The sequence below is a fragment of the Prionailurus viverrinus genome, chromosome E3 (genome assembly GCF_022837055.1).
Source record: "Prionailurus viverrinus isolate Anna chromosome E3, UM_Priviv_1.0, whole genome shotgun sequence".
NCBI classification, from domain to species: domain Eukaryota; kingdom Metazoa; phylum Chordata; class Mammalia; order Carnivora; family Felidae; genus Prionailurus; species Prionailurus viverrinus.
The window spans coordinates 9,288,205-9,308,829 of NC_062576.1; the positions used below are offsets into that span (position 1 = coordinate 9,288,205).

Consider the following 20,625-nt stretch of genomic DNA (forward strand, 5'->3'; position numbering starts at 1 on the left):
TGCCTCCGCCCCAAGTGCACCAGATGTGCCAAGCTCCCAAGACTAGAAAGCACCCCCCGGTTCCAGCTAGGAGCCAGCTGTTAATGCCTGCTCCATGGGCAGAGCCTCGGGCCTGACTGCACAGGGCTACACACTGGGTTACCTGTGACTGGCACATGGGCAGGAAAGGTGCCACATCTCGTTTTTAACAATGATTGGAAGAGTGTAATTCTTGCTCTCTTTCATCCAGAGCATTCTCCCAGCTCCCAGAGGCAGGGGGCAAGCAGAGGAATTTCTGTGGGGACAGAGAGGACCATGGTCTGGGGACTGGTGGTCAGCAGGGAACCTTCCTGGTGGCCCCAGAGCTTCTGGGGAGATGGAAGGACCAGCTGCTATTTGGAGCTGCAGACACGACTCAGCGAGGTGGGTTGGGGGGAGGGGAAGGCACATTACAAACTAGAAAGTCACTTTCTGGAGGCTTAACCTGATTGTGAAGCGTTCCAAGTGCAGCGGCTGCCGGGTGGTGAGGCCACGCAGGCCGCCCCGGAGCCGGCGTGGGCTTGCCCTATTTTCCTCTGAGCGGAGCCTCCCCCACAGGTACGCTGGGGCCCTTTCCAGAGCACAGTCTCCATTTAATACCTGACCAGAAGTTTCAAAACTCCAGGTGTTTCTATTTTAGAAACTGCGAGGGCAGGATGTATCCTAGTGTCTTCTAGGAAAGCCTGCTGAGGCTAAAACCGCGTGAGCCCGGGTGTCGGCGGCTGTTCCGTCTTGCGCTGATTGACTCATTATGCATGACGCTGCCGAGATCACGTGCGGTGTACATAACCCCCGTCCCGCATGTGGGTTTTTAAAACAGTTGCCCTGGAGTGAGCTGAATAAACAGGTAAAGCTATGAAGCCCCTGGCTCTCCCCTAGTGTCTGATGCATCCTGGAAGACTGCTTCTCCTGAAGCCCCTCCTGCCTCTTCCTAATCGCTGGTCACCGGCCATGTGTCTCCCCGGACCAGGGCGGTGGACTTTTCTGGAATGGACAAGTGGGGGGGCCTGGACCCGGGCACGTTGCGAGGCTCCCTTCTGGCGGGGCCCCGGGAGAATGGGGCATCTCTGCCTGCTGCTTCCCTTCCCCAGCGGGCTCTCCCTTTCCAGAAACACAGCAAGAGACGGCCTCAGGGCTAAGTGCTGAAGGGGTCGGTTTGAAGGTCCCCGGATCGCCCAGTTGAAAACACTGGGGAGCCGCTGAAGCTGTGGTCTCATGGCGCCTTTTCCATCCCAGGTACCTGTGGCTGCGGGGTCCAGCCAGCCAGGCAGCAGGAATCCCTCCCACAGCCCAGTGACACTCATGAGGAAGCTCCCATTCTGTTTTGTAACTGTTTTCCACGGAGGCCTCCACCTAGGAAAAGATGTCTTGTATTATTTTTAACTTGCAGGCCCTTGAACCTAGCAGCTCCTAGGAATCAGGTGTGCAAAGCAACCAACACTGCTGTATGGACAGGTTCTGCCAGCCGAGGGGGGCCCTGCCGCTGCAGCTCGGGAGGATGACTTCCAAGGCCCCCCGGGTCTAAAGAAGCCTGTGTCCAGCGAGCCCACTCCATGGACCATTTCCCAGTGAGTGCGGCCAACCCATAGAAGGCTCATCGAAGTCTTGACTCATTGCCCCCAGTAGGTGGAGAGGTAGGGTCCACAGAGCCGGGTGTAGGGGCTCAGCGGGGTGAGTGGCACAGGACCGAGCCGGGATTCCTTGTTAGACCCTTTTAAAACCTGCTGAACCCGCTTTCCAACCCCGATGTCTCCAGCGCCCCCACGGTTACTGGGGACAGTACAAACAGGGATATCCATCTCAACAGGGATAACCCAGAGGATGCTTCCTGGACAGAGCTCAGCGTCTCCCAGCCCCCAGCTCCAAACAAGCAAATGGCCCTGAGCTTCCTTAACATCTTTCAAAACAAGCCAGGCTGAGGAGTATCAGCTGAGCTCTCCCTGGCTTACTCTGGAAGACCGTGCAGGAAGCCACCCTCAGAGCGGATGCTTCCACAGGAATACAATCCCATAAGGCTCATCCCTTCCTGTCGCCTGAGACGGTCAGACCATTGCAACAGACACGACTGTCTGCACGACACACGTGTGGTGTTTTGAGAGCACGCTGGCTGCAGAAACGGCCACCTGAAATACAGGGTTACTACCCCTCAGGCAGTGGCTGAACCACCCAACCTGGCCATCCCCAGCCCCATCCTAGTTGAGGGCGCAAGCAGTGGATGCGTAGGTGGACACACGGAATCTGATGGTCTTCATGGTGTAGTTTCAAGAACAAACCCGATGCAGGGTCACCGGTTTGAACGTGACATGATGCACGTCCCGAGGTGGGCTCTGCGGACTGTGCGGACCAGGTGGACCTGAGGTGCGCTCGGTAGGGCTGGAGGAAGGGCCCACTGTCAGATGTCTGGCAAGCACTGGGTGATTCTGGGAGAAGTGGGCTGCTTTGCTTAGTGGCTCTCCCGGCCCTAACGGGCCTCTCCCCAGCAGGCCTGGGTGTGCAGTTTCCCAGACGTACGTTTCCCGTGGAGCCCTTCATTGGCAGAACACCTTGCAGGCTCCGCGTACACGGTGCTCCAAGGCCCAGCCTGTCAGGGCAAAGGCCTCACAGGCCCCATGGGGTAGACCCCCCCCCCTCCCCACCGCCCCTCGCCAGCTTGCAAGCCTACTGCGTTGCTCACCGGCAGGCCTACATCTAAATGCCCAGTGCGGGGTCTGGGAGGGTCATGACCTTGGGAAGAAGCTATCCTCTACCCTCCTGCTCCAAGTGAGCTTAGGGAGCCACCCGCCCCGCAGCCGGGCTCATATAGCCACTGGAAACTCAGCAGCCTCTCCATGGGTCTCCAGATCAATGCCACTTCACAGTGTGTGGTGGCCAGTGACTCCCCCAACCTGACAGGTGATAGAAGGTTCTAGAATGAAGACCAGTGCCTACCATGAACCTTTCTGGGCTACGATGGGGCCCTGGTTCCAAAGTTTGGCACTGAGCACGTGGCTAGCGAGTATATTTTGTCTCATAAGCAGAAGAGGGCTGGCTGAGCATCCAAGGTGAGCACCCCACAAAACACCAGCGCCAGGAAGCGAACTACACTGCGCCTTCCCCTACTTTTTAACAGCACGGGATGGGGAGGTGGGACCAGACTCTCCGGAGACTTCCCTCTCCTCATTGCATCGCCCACCTCCCTGGGATCAAGCATGACCTGGGCAGAGCCTGGCTCAGAGGCCATCACCAGCTCTGAAGTCGGACATAATTTCAAATGTTCTGTCGATTCTGTTCTCCAACTCACTTCCCAAATGAAAGGACTGGAGAATGGGCTATCAGGGAACTTCATTAAGAGCGAGGGATAAAGGAGAAAACGGTTTCAGGTGGTACCAACGTGTTTAAGCTCAAACGATCCCACTGCCCTCAAACTGTGACAAGCCACACAGGTGGCCGCGGTGCGGGTCAAAGAGGACTGACCCGAGGCGCATTCCCATCACAACCAGCTCCCGGGCAGGGCTCACACTGTCGTGATGTCAGGGTGCTGAGCAGTCTTCTCTGAAAAGCTAATCGGCTGGGGAGAAAGCCCCTTGTGCTGGGCTTCCCGCCCTTCCGTCCTGGCAGGCAGTCAACTCTGGAGCTGGCGCCCTGGCCAGGCCCAGCGCCAGCTCCCGGCCCCAGGGAGGTGGCTCACATAGGTCTCCCTTGAAAGGAGAGAGAGATCTGCAGGAGTTCCTGCCCCAGTTCTTGCTGCCTCCCGCCGGGACGGAACTCGGCCGACAGCTCCCTGAAGGTGGCGCACACGCGGCGGGCCTCGATGTGTCTGCGGTGGATGGCGTGTTTCCACTGGTGCCGCGCGGCACCCGTGAGCACGAGCAGAGAGCGGCGGGGCAAGGGGACGGCCACCTCCACCTCCTGGCACAGGACGGACCTGCTGGGAGCCATCACACCCTCCACCAAGGCCTCCGGGAAGCCGGATGGAGCCAGACAGAGCAGCAGGCTGCCGGGCGCCTCCCGGGACATGGACAGCACGGTCGGGGACAGGAGGTTGAGGCTCACCAGCCGCTCCCCCCACAGCCAGGCATCGTCCAGGTGGGGGTCGATGGCCGAGCCCCGCTCAGGGCAGTAGTCCAGGTTACACTGCTCCACGGGCCGGAAGTCCTCCAGGATGGGGTACAGGCCCATCCTCCGCACCACCTCCCGGCTGAAGCTGGGGAGGCCTCTGAAGCCAGCGGTCTTTAGCTTCTGTTTCCTAAAGTTGACTTTGGGGCCATAGTCCTGAAGGGGGCGGACAAAAAAGAAGCAGAGAAGCGTCTTGAGTTTATAGGAATGGCTATCACAGACCAGGGCTGAAGAATCCGATCGCGGTGACCAAGACAAGCAAAAACTCCTGACTCCGTGGATCAGGATCTTGCTCTCCAGCAGCAGGAGGCCTGCACCAATGACAAACAGCCAACACTCAGACGTTGGTAAACACTAAGGGAGAAAATAAAGCAGGAAAAGGACGTGATGTGCTCAGGGGGATGTCTTAGACTCCATGCCCCCGAAAGCAGAGCTAAAGACAGAAGGCCCATATGCAGGTAGGGTGTTTTGGGACGGGAGACCAAGGGGTCGGGATGTGGGTAGGAGCGGCGAGGGAGGGCGGGCTAGCCCGAGGCAGCCTCATCAAGGTGATCGAAGCTGGGGATCAGAACCACGAGAGAGAAGTTAGCACACAGCCCAGGAGTCAAACTCCCAGCTCCACGCCCAGTCCCCAAAACACGGCCATGCAGACACTTGCCACGTGGGCATTCAAAGCAGCACTAGGGCACAATGGCCAGAAAGCGGACAACCCAGTGTCCGCAATCGGACAGATGGATGAAGCAATGGTGGCAGAGCCGCATGACGGAGGAGCTGTTTGTCCAGCTGCAAACAGCGTAGCACCGACACAGGCCGACGTTATGGTCAGTGAGAGGAGCCGACGTAAAAGGCCACATGTGATACAATCCCATTTGCATGAAATATCCAGAACAGGCAAATCCAGAAAGAAAGTAGATTAGTGGTTGCCAGGGGACAGGGGAACGGGGAGCGACTGCTAATGGGTACAGGTTGCCTCTGGGGTGATGGGCACATTCCAGAAGTAAGGCAGTGGAGATGACTGTGTGACATTATGAATATACCAAAACAAACCGTACGTGTTAAATGGGCAGATTTTACAGTGTGTGGGTTCTATCTAAAAAAAATAACCCCAAAACAAGTGTTAGGGAGGAAGCTTCTAGAATACACCTCAGACCTGTGGCCCAAGGGATGAGCATTTATCCACCGCCTCCTGGCCCCTGCAGTCCCCCTCTAGTGGAGGGGGGCAATGTCTGGTGGAAACATCTTTCTCCTGCCGGCTTTGGCACGACTGAGTGGCTGGGTCCCCCAGGCGGTGGCAGGCTAGAAGGGAGGGCTTGACGCTGGAGCATCTCAGGAGTACGGAGCAGGCTGCTGTGGGGACATCCCAGGAGCACCAAGCAGCAGGGGAAGCCCAGGCTGGGGTGGAAGGCCTGGCGGGTTTGTAGCAGAGCAGTGAGTCCATCTGAGGGGGCGTCAGTGGGGGTCACCTTCCTCTCCAGTGGAAAGTGACAGAGAGGGGTAAGGGAAGCTCCTGTGGGAATCCCAGGGACAGATCTGGGGGCTGGGACCTAAGGGGGTGGCAGTGGTAGGGGTGCTGTGTTCTCAGATCCCGAGTATGTCTGAAGGAAGAGAGCTGACGGGGATTACCAAGGAGACACAGCGAGGAATCTGGAAAGCTCCACGGTTGCCAGCCTGAGCAGATGGAAGCTGGAATTTGCCAAGGTGGGGACACTACAGGGGGGCACGGGGGTGGGGATGAAGACTCAAAGCTCAGTTCAGGTCTGACAAATAGGAGAAGCCGGCCAGAGACACGAACGTGGGAGTCGCAAACACGCACTCGTGTCAGAGCCGTGACTCATGGAGCCCGGCGAGGGGGCGTCTGGAAGAGAAGAGGCCCCAGGACTGAGCCTGAAAGTCGGCCACAGGGTTTAGGGCGCAGAGGCCGGGATGGAAGTGCTGAGTACAGTAAGCGGAACAGGAGGAGAGGAGCTGGAGACGGAATAAACAACTCTTCTGAGGAATCGGGCCGCAGAGGAGAGAGCTAGAGCTTACTGGCAGTCTGGTGGAAAAGACCCAGTTGAGGCAAAACTAATGTCGGAGAGAGAGGGGAGCAACACCCGCCAGCATCTTCTGAGTCAGAGGGGGCTCGGCGGAGAGCCGGCGGCGGGGGGGGAAAGGGAAGGTTTGGAAGGAGAGCCGCAAAAGGGCCACCTTGGGGGAGGTTGGCATGACCTCCAGAGCAGGACAGCCCAGCTCAGGGTTGGAGAGCCAGGGCTGGGAGGCGCCCAGCGAGAGGAGCCAGACTTGACGGGGGCTGTGGTTTAGCGGAAGGAGGATAGCGAGGGACAAAAGGGCACAGGAGCAGCAGAGGAAGTGGTGTGATAACTGGCCAGGCACCGAAGTGGGGACGGAAAAGCCCACAGGAGGGGGAGGGAAGGAGAGAAGGCGGCCGATGGATGGCTCTCCGGTCCTGGCCGACAAGGCTGCAGAAAAGAGGGGCTGTCATTCCTGACAAAGAGGAGGCCCAGGACTCGGAGCCCAAGTATCTCGAAACGGATGGGGAGAGGACTTCGGTGGGAAGGCGAGCGGCAGCCTTCCAGAAACCCTCTGAGCTGGGCACCAGTCTGCCTTACGGCCCGCCTCACCCGTCTCACCGAGTCTGGTGCGTCTGGGGAAGCGGAGCAGGCTGGGCCCTCCTCTGCCCCTCCCTCCGCCCCTCCCTCCAGCACACCCACGCCCCAGCTGCCAGAGCCCCAAGGTCAGAGGAGCTCGCCCCCTAGCGGCCCTGGTGAGGGGGTGTCACGGGTTGTGGCTGCCGAGAGAGGCGCTGGGAGGGAGGTGAGCAAGGCACAGGGCAAGGAGTGAGTGTGCAGGGGCCCAGCAGGGTGACTCCTCTCTGACCAGCCAGCCTGGCCCTCCTGGAGTCCCCGGCTCTGGGCCGTCCTACCTGCTTCCTCCGTCCAGACTGGGAGAGCTTCCAAGGCTCCCGGTCCATCAGCTGTACCATCTCAGCTTCTTCCTCCCGGGTCACGAAGTCCTCTATCAGCGTCACACCGGGGAACGGGAAGGCCCAGCCTTCAAAGTCAGACTCCTCAGCCCCCACGGCCCAGCCAGTGTCAGAGTAGTAAATGAAGCGGTGTGTTTTCTGCAAAAGAAAGACGAGGGACCTGGAGCCGCCGAAGCCCTTCCTCACACTGTGTGTGCACCTTCCGGAGGCCCCTTCTTAGGAGCGGCCCCTGCCGAGAGCTTCTCCCTCCCCTGGTGCCACTTTGGGAAGCAGCTGGAGTCCAGACTAGGCTGAGAGAGGCAGGGATGCAGAAGCCCTGCCTGGGGCCCTCTCCTTTGTCACATTCCTCAGCTGTAGGTGGGAAGAGCATCCATGTAACCATTTTCTGTTCTGTTTTAAAGATGGGGTGACCCAGGACGAATGAAGTTAAGGAACCGGCTGAAGGCTGCACAGCCCAAGGCTGCCCGCGAGTTCACACTGTTCTAGCGTCACTGTGGGGTGTCTCCTGCCCTCCCCAGCGTCTAAAGGAAAGGACCCCGGAGCTGTTCAGAGGGCGAGCACGTTGGACAGCTAGAGGGAGAGGTGGGGAGGACTCCGGGCCCGGCCCTCCTCTGTGGTTGCACAGGCACTGCCTCAATCTCCCTTCGAAGGAGAGAACTTGCCAGTCATCCTGGAGGAGTGCCCGGCTGACCCCCTCCTGCTGCAGTGCCTTCAGAATCTGCCCCATCCGGGTCCCAGGCAGCCCCCGGCCAATGACTCAGCGCAGGTCTGGCTTTTCATACCCAACATGGGACTCCTCTACCAGTCAGTCGTCTCCGGAGCTCCCAGCTGGGTTGGCCATGACTCTGTCCCAGCGGCGTGGCAGCACGAAGCCCTCCCTGCCCAATTAATTCTGCTCCCTCCCCTTTTGCATTTCATGGCCTGTTGCTTCCCACCCCATTGTCCTCTGTCTTCTAGCACTTCACACGGACATGTTACAGTTAGGGAGCCATCCTGGACCTTCTGCTCATCCCACAGACATCAAGTTGAGCAGGTGCTACCCCACAGTGCCCTGTGTCTCCACACCCATGGTCACAGGCAAAGTTCAGACTTTTGGCACTTTTCACGCTTTAATTGTGGTAAGAAAAAAAAAAGTATATATATGTACACACGCATATGTACATATATGTACACATGTAAGTATATACGTATATATATACATATATACATATGTGTATATATATATGTATATATAACGTATTCACCGCCTTCACCACCAAACCTTCACGTTGTGCACCCATCTCCAGCATTTTTTCATCACGTAAAAGCAAACCTCTGTACCCATTAAACCACAACTCCTTCTTCTCCCCCAGGCCCAGGCACCCATCATTCTACTTTCTGACTCTAAGAATCTGATTACTCTCTGAACCTCATATAAGTGGAATCCTACAACATTTACCCTTTTGTGACTGACATTTCAGTCAGTATAATGACCTCAGGATTCATTCATGTTGTGTCAGAATGTCCTTCCCTTTTAAGGTGCATAATATTCTACTGTACATATTGTGTCACATTTTGTTTATCCACTCATCCACTGATGGATGCTTACATCGCTTCCACTTTTTAGCTACTGGGAATGAGGCTGCTGTGAATGTGGGTGTACAAATCTCTCTTCAAGTGTCTGCTTTCAATTCTTTTGGGTGTATACCCAGAATTGCTGGATCATACAGTAATTCTACTCTTAATTTACTGAGGAATCACCATACTGTTTCCCAGTGACCCTTCCAAGCTTTTGCCAGGGACACTGTGACAGTTTCTTCCTTGGCTTCCCAGGCTCCATACTTTCCTATCCTCCCCTCCCCCTTCCAGGATCTTTCTAAAACTCACGTGTTAACTTCCTTTAAAACCCTCAGCAGCTCTCCATGGCCCTCAGGACAAATCCAGGCTATCCAGCAGCCACACACAGAGCCCTCTGTGATCAGGCCCCACTGATCACCCCCCCAAGCATCACCCTCCTTCCAAACACACGCACCTACCCCAGGCCTTTATCTAAGCAGCTCCCCCAGTGGAAATGTCCTCGTCCACCTCAAAGGTTCTAAGTACTTTTTCATTAATTAACAGGAATTAATTTCCTCCTTGCCCACTTCTGCTCAACGGTTTCTAGGACCTTCGCCTTGCCTGGTTTTCGGCATCCTTTCCTCTTTCCGGTTCGTCTCCCCACTCCGTGAAGCTCCTGGCCCCACGGGGGTTACGTGGAGGTCCGCTGTCACACTACCCCCCCACCCCCAGGGCTCAGAGGAGAGTTGCAGTCAGATGGCACCCACTCCAGCCCCTTCCCCAATCCAAACCCCCCTCAAAGCACTCATCTGGTCCTGCAACGCCCCCACGGCGAGGGTCTCTGACACGGGTTGAACCGGGGCCCATCTTCGTAGCCAGTTTGGGCCTCAGTTTCCCTATCTGAAGAAGGGAGTTATGGCACGGCCCCTCCCCCAACCCTCACCTGCGGGGGGTGCTGCCAGGGCGGGTCACCTCCGCGCTGCCGCTCGCAGATCAGACAGGTCCGGATGCCCTTGCAGCCGCATTCCCGGAGGACTTCGGGGGCCGCCACCGCCGCAGCCGCCATCGCCGCGTCCTGGCGGCCAAAGCGCAGGCGCGGGGCCGCGGGGGCCGCTGGGAGTCGTAGTCAGCCCGCGGGGCACGAGGTCCGCCGGGCCGCTTCCTTCCGGTCGTCGCCAGCGACGGGCTCGCGCGGCGCCGCCTCCAGAGCTCCGCCAGCCGCGGACGTTAACTTCGGTCTCCAGGAGGCACGGACTCGCTCGGACGCCGGTGCCGCCGACCGGCCAGCGCGGGTCGCGTCTCCTCGCCATGGGCCCCCTCTCGGCGCGGCTGCTCATGCAGCGGGGGCGTCCCAAGAGCGACCGGCTGGGGAAAATCCGGAGCTTGGAGTAAGAGGCGGGCCGGGGGCGACGGGGGTCCGCCGGGCCGGGGGTGGGGAGTGGGGGGCGGGGCGGGGGACACACAGCCCGCCACCCGGGCCTGCGTCGCCCGCTGGGAGTGAAGAAAGTCTGCGACCCATGCCCACTCCCTCCCTGGCCCCGTTATCGCCTTGTCGGTTAGGCGGAGGCTGATCACTCGGGCCAAACTCAGGGCTGCCGTTATGAGAGGGGCCGGCTGGGCCCTGAGTGGCCTTTTCCCTGAAGGGGGCCCGGGCTTAGGGGGAGACAGTCCTGCAGAAAGGGTATTGAGCAACCTGTTGAGCTAATTCCCGAGGCCCAGGGCAGCACAGAGGAGTTCCCATAGAGGATGAGGGAAAGCGTTCCGGAGGTGCCAGCTGTACTCAGTTGTAAAGTAGTTACTAGATTTTAAGAAGGAAAAGCTGTGCACGAAGGTGATCCTCTGCCGGAAAAGGCTTCGGAGGCACCCTGGACTGTCCTTGGGGGGGGGGGGGGGGCTCCTCCCCTCCCCTCCCCTCCGCCCTCCCCTCAGCCCTCCCTGTCTGCCCCCACCCAGCTTGTCTGGCCTGAAGCTGCTCTCGGAGCACTTGGACCCCAAGCTCCTGAGCCGCTTGACGCAGCTGCAAGAGCTGGACCTTTCCAACAACCAGCTGGAGACGCTGCCCGCCAATCTGGGCCTGTCCCACCTGCGCATCCTCCGCTGCGCCAACAACCAGCTGGGAGACGTCACTGCCTTGTGTCAATTCCCGCAGCTTGAGGAGCTGAGCCTGGAAGGCAACCCCTTCCTGACTGTAAGTAGGGTACCCCCTCCCCCACCTGCCCCGTACCCAGGGCCGGCACGCTTGGGCTGAGCCACAGGTGGACACTGAGCCACTCTCCCTCATCCCCCAGGTCAGTGACAACCTGAAAGTCTCCTTTCTCCTGCCCAAGCTCCGTAAGGTCAATGGCAAGGATGCTTCCTCCACTTCCTCTCAGGTGGAGAACCTAAACCGGGAGCTGACCAGCAGGGTAAGGGAGCCAGCGGGCTTCTCTGGTGTTTGGAAACGCTTGGGGACCTTGAGGAATGAGCAACACTGGGGGGACCCCGAGTGAGGGTCACGGGAGTGCTCTGCCCTGATACTGAGTGGCCTTTATGGCCTTTATGTCCTAGCCTGACATGTTGCTCTGAGCATGGCTGTGGTGCTTGGTCTCTCATCCTGAGAGGTCTGGCTCTCCAGGTGTGGGGGCGGGGCCTGGCCAGGGAGGCTAAGACACTTTCAAGTAACCTTACTCTGGGCCAGCTTCTCCTTGGGGCTGTTGCTCACGTGTGGGTTGTTTAGGACTGTGTATGCTGCGGCTAAGAAGGTGTGGTTCAGGGAGACTTCCAGGAGACAATGAGGTGGAGACAATTGGGGCCAGAAGATTGGATGCAGAGTTCCACAGAGGGTCCAGGAGATCTGGGGTGGGCTGGGCTTGAATCTGGTCCCTCTGGTGGCAGGTCACCGCTCACTGGGAGAAGTTCATGGCCACACGGAGCCCAGAGGAGGACGCAGAGAAGGCCCAGGCTGACTTTGTGAAGTCCGCAGTCAGGAACGTCCGCTATGGGCCTGAGTCCCTCAGCGAGTTCACCCAGTGGCGGGTATGGCCTCACCCTGCTGTGCTGGGAGTTGGTTCTCCCAGATCCTCTATGGCTCCCATGCCTTCAGCTGCCCCGGAAGCCTCTGGCCATAAGGATTTATGGGGGAGTGGCATGGGTCAGGGGAGGCTGACTTAATGGTTGCATGGGAAGCACAGGCTGTTTGTCCCAGCAGTGGGGGAGGGGCTGGGGGCCCCTAGGACTGCATGCACCCAGCTTCCTGATGTCCCGGCCCCACATAGGTGCAGATGATTTCTGAGGCGCTGGTGGCCTCTGGTGGGACCCAGGTGCATGAGACCGGCATCCCGGAGAGGCCTTCAAAAGCCACAGCCGCCCAGGAGCCCAGGGTAGGTGTATCATGCAGCTCTCAAGGCTCTACAGGCCTGTCTTGGCCTTTCCCGCCTAGGGAGACTAGAGGAGGGAAGGGGAGGGGTCCTGGAAAGGAGCCCAGGAGATGGCCTCTGATGCCTGGGCGAGTTCAAGCTGACCTTGGGGGCCAACCTTGGCTTTCTACATCCGTGGGAGAGTGATGCAGAGGAAGGAAGCCCTGGGAAGATGGGCCCATGGTCACCAGGCTCTTCTCAGCCCAGCCTTGACCCCCTCCACAGGCCAGACTGATGGCCTTGAAACGGTCGGGTGACGTCTCACTCAGCTTGTCTCCCAGCAAGCGGGGATGCCCCTCCCCACCGGCCCACGTGGAGGGCAGCCCCATGGGCTCCGATGGCAGCCAGGTAAGCTCACAGGGGCCAGGAAGCAGCTGGGCAGCTGGCAGGGAGAGGGCTGGGGCAGCTGTGAACCCCACCTCTGCCCCCACAGCCTTCCCTGGACCTGGAGCCCCTGCACTTTCTGCAATGTCACAGCAAGAACAACAGCCCTCGGGACCTGGAGACCCAGCTCTGGGCCTGCGCCTTCGAGCCGGCCTGGGAGGAGGGTACATCCTTGTGGGGCAGGCAGGGCCAGGGTGACAGCCAAGGGAACAAGCAGGAACAAGCTTTCTGGTCAGGGGGCCGCCTCGGTGGATGGGGGACCTGCGAGAGACAGCTCATGAAGTGTCGTCAAGGCCAGGAAGGAGCTGCTGGGGCAAACCTCACAGGAAATGCTTTTACTTAGGCTGACCCCTCACAACAGGGCAGGCAGGGGCCACATCACAGACCGTGGCCACGTGTGGCGGGGAGGCCGTGTGTGTGATAGACTGCCAGACGGGCATCGTACTGCACAAGTACAAGGCGCCTGGTGAGGTGAGTGCCGGGGCCCTGCTCGTGCGGGACTGTGGGCAGAGTGCCGGGGTTGGGGGCCCAGGCTCGGCCACCCGCTCGCTAGGTGACTCTGTTCTGCCGGGCTTCAGTGCCGCAGGCCTGACCTTGCAGGCACCGTGCGCACGTAGCCCTGCCCCTTAGTGACGCCTTCTCCCTCCTCTCCCCCAGGAGTTCTTCTCAGTGGCCTGGACCGCCCTGACAGTGGTCACGCAGGCAGGCCACAAGAAGCGCTGGAGTGTGCTGGCGGCTGCAGGCCTGCGGGGCCTGGTCCGGCTGCTGCACGTGCGTGCTGGCTTCTGCTGTGGAGTCATCCGGGCCCACAAGAAGGCCATCGCCACCCTCTGCTTCAGCCCCACCCATGAGACCCACCTCTTCAGTAAGACCCTCTCCCACACCCCTGAGGTGTCCCCAGCACCCAGACGCCTCAGTGCGCCCTCCCCAGCACAGTAGGGAGCTCCTGCGGCTGGCGGGATTCATGGCTGGCGCCACGCTCTGCTCTGGCCATAGTAGAAACAGCGTGGCTTTGCGGACTGACAGGGCGTCAGATCCTGGCTTTGCCCCCAGCTGCTCCATGGCCTTGAAGCTTTCCCACAGCCTGGGCTGCTCTGTGACTTGGGTGGACACCCCTGCTCCCCAAGAGTGGTAAGCCAGACAAGGGTGATGTGTGAGCAGAAGCCTAAGAAGATGGCTGCCTGACGTGGGGCATGTTAGATTAGGGCGAGGTAGGCAGCGTAGGCACTCGAGCCCTCCGTGGCCCAGGTGTGGCCTGGCCTGCCTCGGGCTGGCCTTGCGACCACGGCCTCAGCCTGGAATGGAGTCCGCGGGAGGGAGCAGGGCCTCCTCAGAGCCGCCTCTCCCCTTCCCATCCCCTGCCCAGCGGCCTCCTATGACAAGCGGATCATCCTCTGGGACGTCGGGGTGCCCAACCACGATTATGAATTCCAGGCCAGGTGATGATGCTGAGGGGCGGGGGGGGGGGGGGGGGGGCCGACACGGGGCCGCGGCCTCACACTCTTCCCCACCTGCCGGCAGCCAGCTGCTCACACTCGATGCTGCCTCCATCCCGCTGCGCCTCTGCCCTGTGGCGTCCTGCCCGGAGGCCTACCTGCTGGCTGGCTGCGAGGGTGGCTGCTGCTGCTGGGACGTGCGGCTGGACCAGCCTCAGAAGAGGAGGTGAGGCCGGCCCGGGAGGCCTCGAAAGCCTGGCCGCGGCCAGTCCAGACGTCTGACCCTGAGCGGGTCTGCCGGGGGTGGTGCCCAAGCTGTGCCCCGTTCTGGGCAGCCAGAGGCTGTTTTCAGGGGCCTCTTCCCAAGTCTGGTCTGTCCCCACCTCCTGCCAGTCTCTCGAGGAAAGCCTTGTGACCCATTCCTTCCCTGGTGGGGGGGGGGGGGCGGGGGGACCGGGCCGGGTCACTTCTCTGAGTTGTGATCACCTCACCTTCGAGGGCAATGGGGAGGCGCGGGGCTCATCTGTACCACCCGGTAGGCCAGAGACTGAGCTCAGCATAGCATCCCTGCCCTTGCGGGGCCCACAGCCTTGTGGCAGAGACAGGCATTAAAAAAGATGGCCCGTTACCCCCAAGGTGTGAGATCAGGTGCAAAGGAAGACTAAGGTACCATGTGAGCCTAGCAGGGAGTCAGGCAGAGGGAGGAGGTGCTCACACAGAGGCAGCAGCCTGTGCACAGGGTGGGGACAGCTGCCTGACCTGGGAGGTCTGGCCCAGCTTGGGAAGCTGGAGCAGATGGCACAGGAGGTGGTGAGGTTGCTCGGGCCGGGGCCACTGGCCGTCGGCCCCGGTAAGATTGTGAATTTTGTCCTAAATGCAATCGATGACCTGGGAAGAACCTTAGAGGTGGGTGACCGGAGTGAGGCAGCTGCTACATGGAGGCAAATCCCAGAAGCTTCAGCATGGGCTGGAGCAGTTGTCTGGCCCAGTGCCTGTGGTGGCCCTGTGCCACACCTGGTTAAGCCCTGGGCCTGCCCCCTACCCTTTGCCCACCCACATCTGTCTGGGGTCCAAGCCCTGTGGTGGCCCATGCCTCAGATGGGTATGCTGCTCCTCAGCTGCCTATCTGGCTCCAGGTGGCACGGGGACCGTGGGCAGCTGCCGGGCGGCCTTTCCAAGCAGCGTCGACCCCATACGCTTCTCAGCTTGGAAAAGTGCAGCAGTCACTTCCCACCACCCTCTGGCTCCCGGCACCGGCCCAGAACTGCCTGCCTCTCCAGACCATTCCCGGCCCCGCCCCCCAGGATGGGGTGGGAGAACCAGCCCCTCCTGCTCCTGAGTTCCCACCACCTGTGGCCGTGTCCCCAGAGGTGCTGGCTCCCCTTCCAGGGCAAAGCCGAACCCCTCCAGGGCCCGGGACAGATCTTGTCACATCTCCTAGTTGGGGCAGAGGGCATGTCTAGAGGCACACAGCTCCTGTCCATGCAGGGGTAGCTGACTGGCATCTGCTGCTGCCCCACAGGGTGTGTGAGGTGGAGTTTGTCTTCTCCGAGGGCTCAGAGGCACCAGGGCGGAGAGTGGACGGGCTGGCGTTTGTGAATGAGGATGTCGTGGGTGAGTGAGCCCTGCTCAGGGACAGCCTGGCTTCCTGAGAACCAAGGAGAGGCCCCGGTAAGGCCTTTGTGGGTCGCTTCTCCCTGGGCTGGGTTTTTTGGTTTAAAATTTTTTTGAGAGAGAGCACAAGGGGGAGAGGGGCAGAGAGGATAGACAGAATCCCAGGCAGGCACTGCACCATCAGTGCAGAGCCCGACGTGGGGCTCAAACTCCCCAACTGCGAGATCGTGACCTGGGCTGAGATTAAGAGTTGGATGCTTAACCGACTGAGCCACTCAGGCGCCCCTCCCTGGGCTGGGGTTTAGGGGCTCCTGAGGGGTCCCCGCTATGCAACAGAAGTGTTTGTGGAGAGGGCCCCCCCCAACCCCAATTCTCGCCCGCAGCCTCCAAGGGGAACAGCCTGGGCACCATCTGCCTGTGGAGCTGGAGCCAGACGTGGGTGGGCCGGGGCAAGCAGTCCACACTAGCGGTGGTGGTCCTGGCTCGGCTGCAGTGGTCACCCACCAAGCTGGCCTACTTCTCACTCAGCACCTGTCCTGGTGAGCCTTCCCCCTCCCCCCACCCGCCCCATCCTGCCCTCCACCTCCCGGAGCTCCGCCCCACCTTCGATCTCAACGTGTGTGTCCTGGCAGATGAGGGCATCGTGCTGTGTGGAGACGAGGAGGGCAACGTGTGGGTCTACGACGTCAGGCACATCCTGACCCAGCAGCCTCCACTGCCGGCAGCTCCGCAGGCCCCAACGAAGGTAGGCACCGCGTGTCCCTCTCCTGCCGCCGGGACTATCGTGCAGGAAGCAGGAGCCCAGCCCCCCTGTCTTCCCCCCAGATCCTTAAGTGGCCCCAGCCCTGGGCCCTCGGCCAGATGGTGACCAAGACCATGGTGAACACAGTGGTGGCCAACCCCACCTTTACCTACCTCACCGCTCTGACAGACTCCAATATCGTGGCCATCTGGAAGAGACCGTAGCCAGAGCAGGGCCTCCTGCCTGTCGCGGAGCACCAGGGACACAACTTAACTTATTCAGCTTTGGGGCTAATGACAGGGAGCTTTTTATCGGCGAATGTTTTTATTAAAGTCTCTACTGTTTAAGAGAAGACTGGAGAGCGGTTTGTGGCCCCGTCTGGCGTTCCTAGTCTGAGACGGGCAGGCGGACCTGGCAGCTGAGGGACTCCTGGAAGCACTGCCTCCCTGGCCGCCCCCCAGCTTTGTAGTTGTTGGTCTAGAATGAGGGATCGCGCCACCTTCTCAGACAAAACTCTGAGTCTTCCACTCTGAAATATAGCCCCAGAGTAACCGTGCAAGAGGTCATCTACCTCCATGGAGCCTCGCAATCCACGTGCTGTGTGGTCACCTTGCTTTAGCCCACATCCAGGTCTCTTCCTGCCACACTTTTATTTGGAAGGTAAAACAGACTCTATGTACATACACATTGGCTCTGGAGGGAGGGGCTCACCAGGATGTCCCCAAAGCTGGGGAAGGTTGCAGTGCAGGTGCCAAGCAAGACCCCTCCAGCTTTCTATTCGATGCCTTCTTGCTTGTCTTTGATGGCCACCTGAGCAGAGAGGGGCAGCAGCGCACTTAGCCAGAGAGGCCCGGGGGTGGGTGCCGGGAACACAACCCCAGGGTCCCTGACAGAGGTCTGCCAGGGAACTGCCACCCTGGCCCCTCTCCTGGGAGCCGGGCAGTCAGCAGTCATGTGGAGTGACCATTTCTAAAAGGCCTGCAGAGGGTCTGGTATCTGGCTTAGCAAAGGTGCAAGGTGCAGATGACACAGATGTTAAAATCTGACAAGCCGTGGATGTTTCCCGCTCTATCTTGGGTCTAGACTTTGAGCCCCCCTGCAGGGACAGGTGTGGCCATCCCCCCCCCTCCAGAAATGCCCTGGAAGCAGCCAGGCCTTACAAACCAGAGTAGCCGGCACCACAGAGAAGACTTGGGGGAGGAGCCCCAAGGGGCCATAAGAGCACCCAAGGAAAGCCTAGAGCCCTCAGTAAGGTCCCACCCATGCGTGCAGACAGCAGGCTCCAGACCTCAACTCCATAACCCCTTAGTCCACACTTGCTCGAGACTATAGTCACATCCCTGCTCTGTCACCACCTGCCCCCAATGGTTGCCCGGATGTGGGCACGAGAACATCCCCGCTCCCCTGCACAGCTGGCTCCTCACCCGGAATCGCTCTTCCAGCAGCGAGAGCTCGCTGATGAGGTCTGTGATGGCATTGGTGAAGGCCTCCTGGGGGCTGTAGTCCGGTGTGGTCTGCACCCGAATGATGATCTTGTGCTCCAAGGGGTGGGGGACTTTGTAGCCCGCAAACAGCACCTGGGGGTCCTTCAGCAGCTGTCTGGGACACACAGATGGCCAGTGTGACGCAGGGAGGCTGAGCCTAGCACCCCTGGGGATTACCAGGCCTATAACCAAGGAATCTTCCCATTGGGTTGAAACCTATAAGCAAATACAGCCGGGGGGCTGACCCCAGGTGGCTCCCTGCTCTTGATTTCCCCAAAAAAATCCTGAAAGAAAACGCTTCGAAGATAGACCACATAGGGAAGCCTCTCATAAACACATCTGTGGGAATCCCACGTCGTAAGCAGGATTTCCAGAAAACTTCCCTCAGGGGAAGTCAAAACCCTCCCTAGGCAGCCAGGATTCAGTAAACCAGAACACAAAATACGAAGCCCGGCTTCCAGCCCGATGAGAGCAGTAAAGGCAGCAGGGGGAGAAATCGAAGTCCTCTGGGCAACACGGGCTGGCAGCTGCTGTCCGCACACAGAGGGCCCCGTTCTGCAAGGCTGTGGCGAAGTGAACTGAAGCCCGGGGGACGTGCCTCGCCTTGCATGGGAGCAGCGAGGCCCCAGGAGGGCCTGAGCACCACCACCTGGCTCAGGGCAGGACTCGGCCAGAGAGAAGACAGGCGGCCAAGTTCACCTCCTCCTTTCAGCCGGGAGACCGGGCAGGCTCCTGCCCAGGGCCTCAAACCTTGGAAAGACCCGGCCTCACCGATAGTGCTTTTCAGCAGTGAAACTAATCCTTGGGCCAGAACAGCAGTCGCATCTGCCCGGGATCTCACTGGCGTAAACAAACACCCACCAACCAATATCCGCACTCTGTCCACAGGGGCGCCAGATCACCACAGCCTCTCTCCCACCTCTTTCCTTTACTCTGTACGTTACAGTCTCTGGCACGTGTTATCTTTGCATGCCAGGTGTTACTGGGGTCACCGTGACAAACCGGGGTGGCCGGGGTGGGGGGGCCACTAATCCTGACTGCTGCTCCGTGCCCAGCCCCAAAACACAAGTAGGCCTGCTTTCCTCTGGCTCACTGCGCGTTCGCTTCCTTTCCTCAGCTAGATGAGCCAACACAGAAACATGGCTACGTGAACCGACACGGGTCAGTGTCCTGCAGAAAATGCACGTTTACGTGTGAGCTGCCAGAACAAGCACCCAGATCTTCCAGTAGCTCAGAAAGACCAGGAAATCTGCAATTTCTGCTCTGCCTCAGAGAGCCCCCTAAACACTGCCCAAAAGCCTTTGACTTGGAACTTACGATTTAATGATGTTTCCTAGCGTGTGGTCTTCTTTGTTGATGGTGAACAAACAGGCATTGGGTACCTTGGTGTCCTTGTTAATGGTAATCCTAGGAAGAGACAAGAGCAACTGATGGGGAACAGGGTCTCTCCTCCCCCAAGTCTAAACCCTGCCCTTCAACGCTGGCTCAAGTCCTACCTCCTCCTGGAAGCCTTCCTCAATGTCTTCAACCATAAAGACCTCTGACTCAGAGCGCAGGGTGGCTACGCCCTGATTCTGCCGGGACCCTCACCTACTCTGGACTGTTCCTTGTTCCTAAAGCAGAGTTCCTCCACCTTGGCACCACTGGCATTTAAGGGCGGATAGTTCGTTTTTGTCAGGGGCTGTCTTGTACGCCGCAGGACATCGACCGGTATCCCTGGTCCCTACTCACTAACTGCCAGGAGCACCCCCTTCATGACAACGAAAAATGCAGACACTGCCAAAGCCCCCGAGGGGGGCAAAATGGGCCCCAGTCAACCCCTACTCCCAAGGGAGACTGGCTGGTAAGGGCTAGACCACAGAGCCCTCCCTGCATGCCAGGCTGTTAAGGAAAAGCCGATGCTTAATTGGCTTTCCGTAAATTACCTCGTTAAGCTCCCCTAAGAGAAAATCCTGTGATTGAATACAGCAAGAAGCCCATTTTCCAGAGGAGGCTTCAGATTAAGTCACTTGCCCAAAGGTATGGAGACGTTAAGTGGGGGATCCAGGAGCCAAGTCCAGTCTGAGGCCACGAGACACCCTTCTCCTTCCCCCTGCAGGCAAGGGGTCACCCAGGGTTCCCCACGGGCGAGTGAAGATCGGACTAGAGCCTAGGAGTCATCACTCTGGCTGCATCAGGAGGATGAAAGCGGCGGCCAGGAAGAGAAATGAGGAGGCTGTCGGATCCCAGAGGAAAAGCACTCTGGCATCAGGTACTCTGAGTTCCGATACAGACCGCCACTTCCTGTGTGCCGGGGCAGTTACTCAGCTTCTCTGAGCCTCAGTTTCCTCCTCTGCAGAATGGAGACATTCACCACCGCCCGCCAGGGCAGTCTCAAGTTTGGCGTACGCAGGGCGAAGCGGACGGGACGCCCAGTAAAAGCTGCTTCCGTCCTCCCAGCAGTGGACGAGCCGGAGGAGCCCCAGACTCTGCCCGCGACCCCCGGCCCGCCCCGCCTCCACTTACTTCTTCTCGCCCTCGAAGAGCAAGAACGACTCGAAGGCGGGAGGGGCGTTCATCCTAGCGTCGCAGCCGCCACCACCGCCGCCGGCAGAATCCTATAACACCACCTCTTCCGGGTTAGAGGCTGCTTCCGGGTTACTCCGGCCGGGCCGAACCCGTGTGAAGACCGGCTGATTGCCCCCTATCGGCCCGGAGGATGTACCGCAGGCACGAGAAAAGCCCATGGGACCGAAGGCGGGGGGGGGGGGGGGGGGGCTGGTGGTTCTGCGCATGCGTAAACCCGGAGTCGGCTCCATGTGTTCCTTCCCCTGTGGGCGCGCTTCGGCCCCCGCTCGCGGTGCTGGCAGCTGCTCTACTCGTGCTGAGAGGGCCTCACCGGGCTAAGCAGCAATGTGCCCCTCTCCGCTTCCCCGTGCCCCTTGATCCTTCTTTGGAG

General features: G+C 59.6%; 3 protein-coding genes across 3 annotated transcripts; 1 reads left to right on the plus strand and 2 right to left on the minus strand.

The window, feature by feature from the left end:
- Positions 1-3,371: 3,371 nt before the first annotated feature.
- On the minus strand, positions 3,372-9,728 carry ALKBH4 (alkB homolog 4, lysine demethylase). Its single transcript, XM_047838753.1, has 3 exons — positions 9,576-9,728; positions 7,037-7,234; positions 3,372-4,269 (listed from the first exon to the last, which is right to left on the minus strand). The coding sequence occupies exons 1-3, from the start codon at positions 9,696-9,698 to the stop codon at positions 3,682-3,684; spliced, it is 909 nt and encodes a 302-aa protein (XP_047694709.1). The 5' UTR covers positions 9,699-9,728; the 3' UTR covers positions 3,372-3,681.
- A 60-nt stretch (positions 9,729-9,788) lies between these two features.
- On the plus strand, positions 9,789-16,555 carry LRWD1 (leucine rich repeats and WD repeat domain containing 1). Its single transcript, XM_047838752.1, has 15 exons — positions 9,789-10,020; positions 10,586-10,820; positions 10,921-11,037; positions 11,507-11,647; positions 11,887-11,991; positions 12,253-12,375; positions 12,461-12,575; positions 12,773-12,882; positions 13,069-13,276; positions 13,778-13,850; positions 13,933-14,073; positions 15,370-15,461; positions 15,845-16,000; positions 16,094-16,206; positions 16,287-16,555. The coding sequence occupies exons 1-15, from the start codon at positions 9,941-9,943 to the stop codon at positions 16,425-16,427; spliced, it is 1,950 nt and encodes a 649-aa protein (XP_047694708.1). The 5' UTR covers positions 9,789-9,940; the 3' UTR covers positions 16,428-16,555.
- Positions 16,556-16,833: 278 nt separating this feature from the next.
- Positions 16,834-20,335, minus strand: POLR2J (RNA polymerase II subunit J). Its single transcript, XM_047838762.1, has 4 exons — positions 20,193-20,335; positions 19,005-19,094; positions 17,628-17,802; positions 16,834-17,013 (listed from the first exon to the last, which is right to left on the minus strand). The coding sequence occupies exons 1-4, from the start codon at positions 20,243-20,245 to the stop codon at positions 16,978-16,980; spliced, it is 354 nt and encodes a 117-aa protein (XP_047694718.1). The 5' UTR covers positions 20,246-20,335; the 3' UTR covers positions 16,834-16,977.
- Positions 20,336-20,625: the final 290 nt, after the last annotated feature.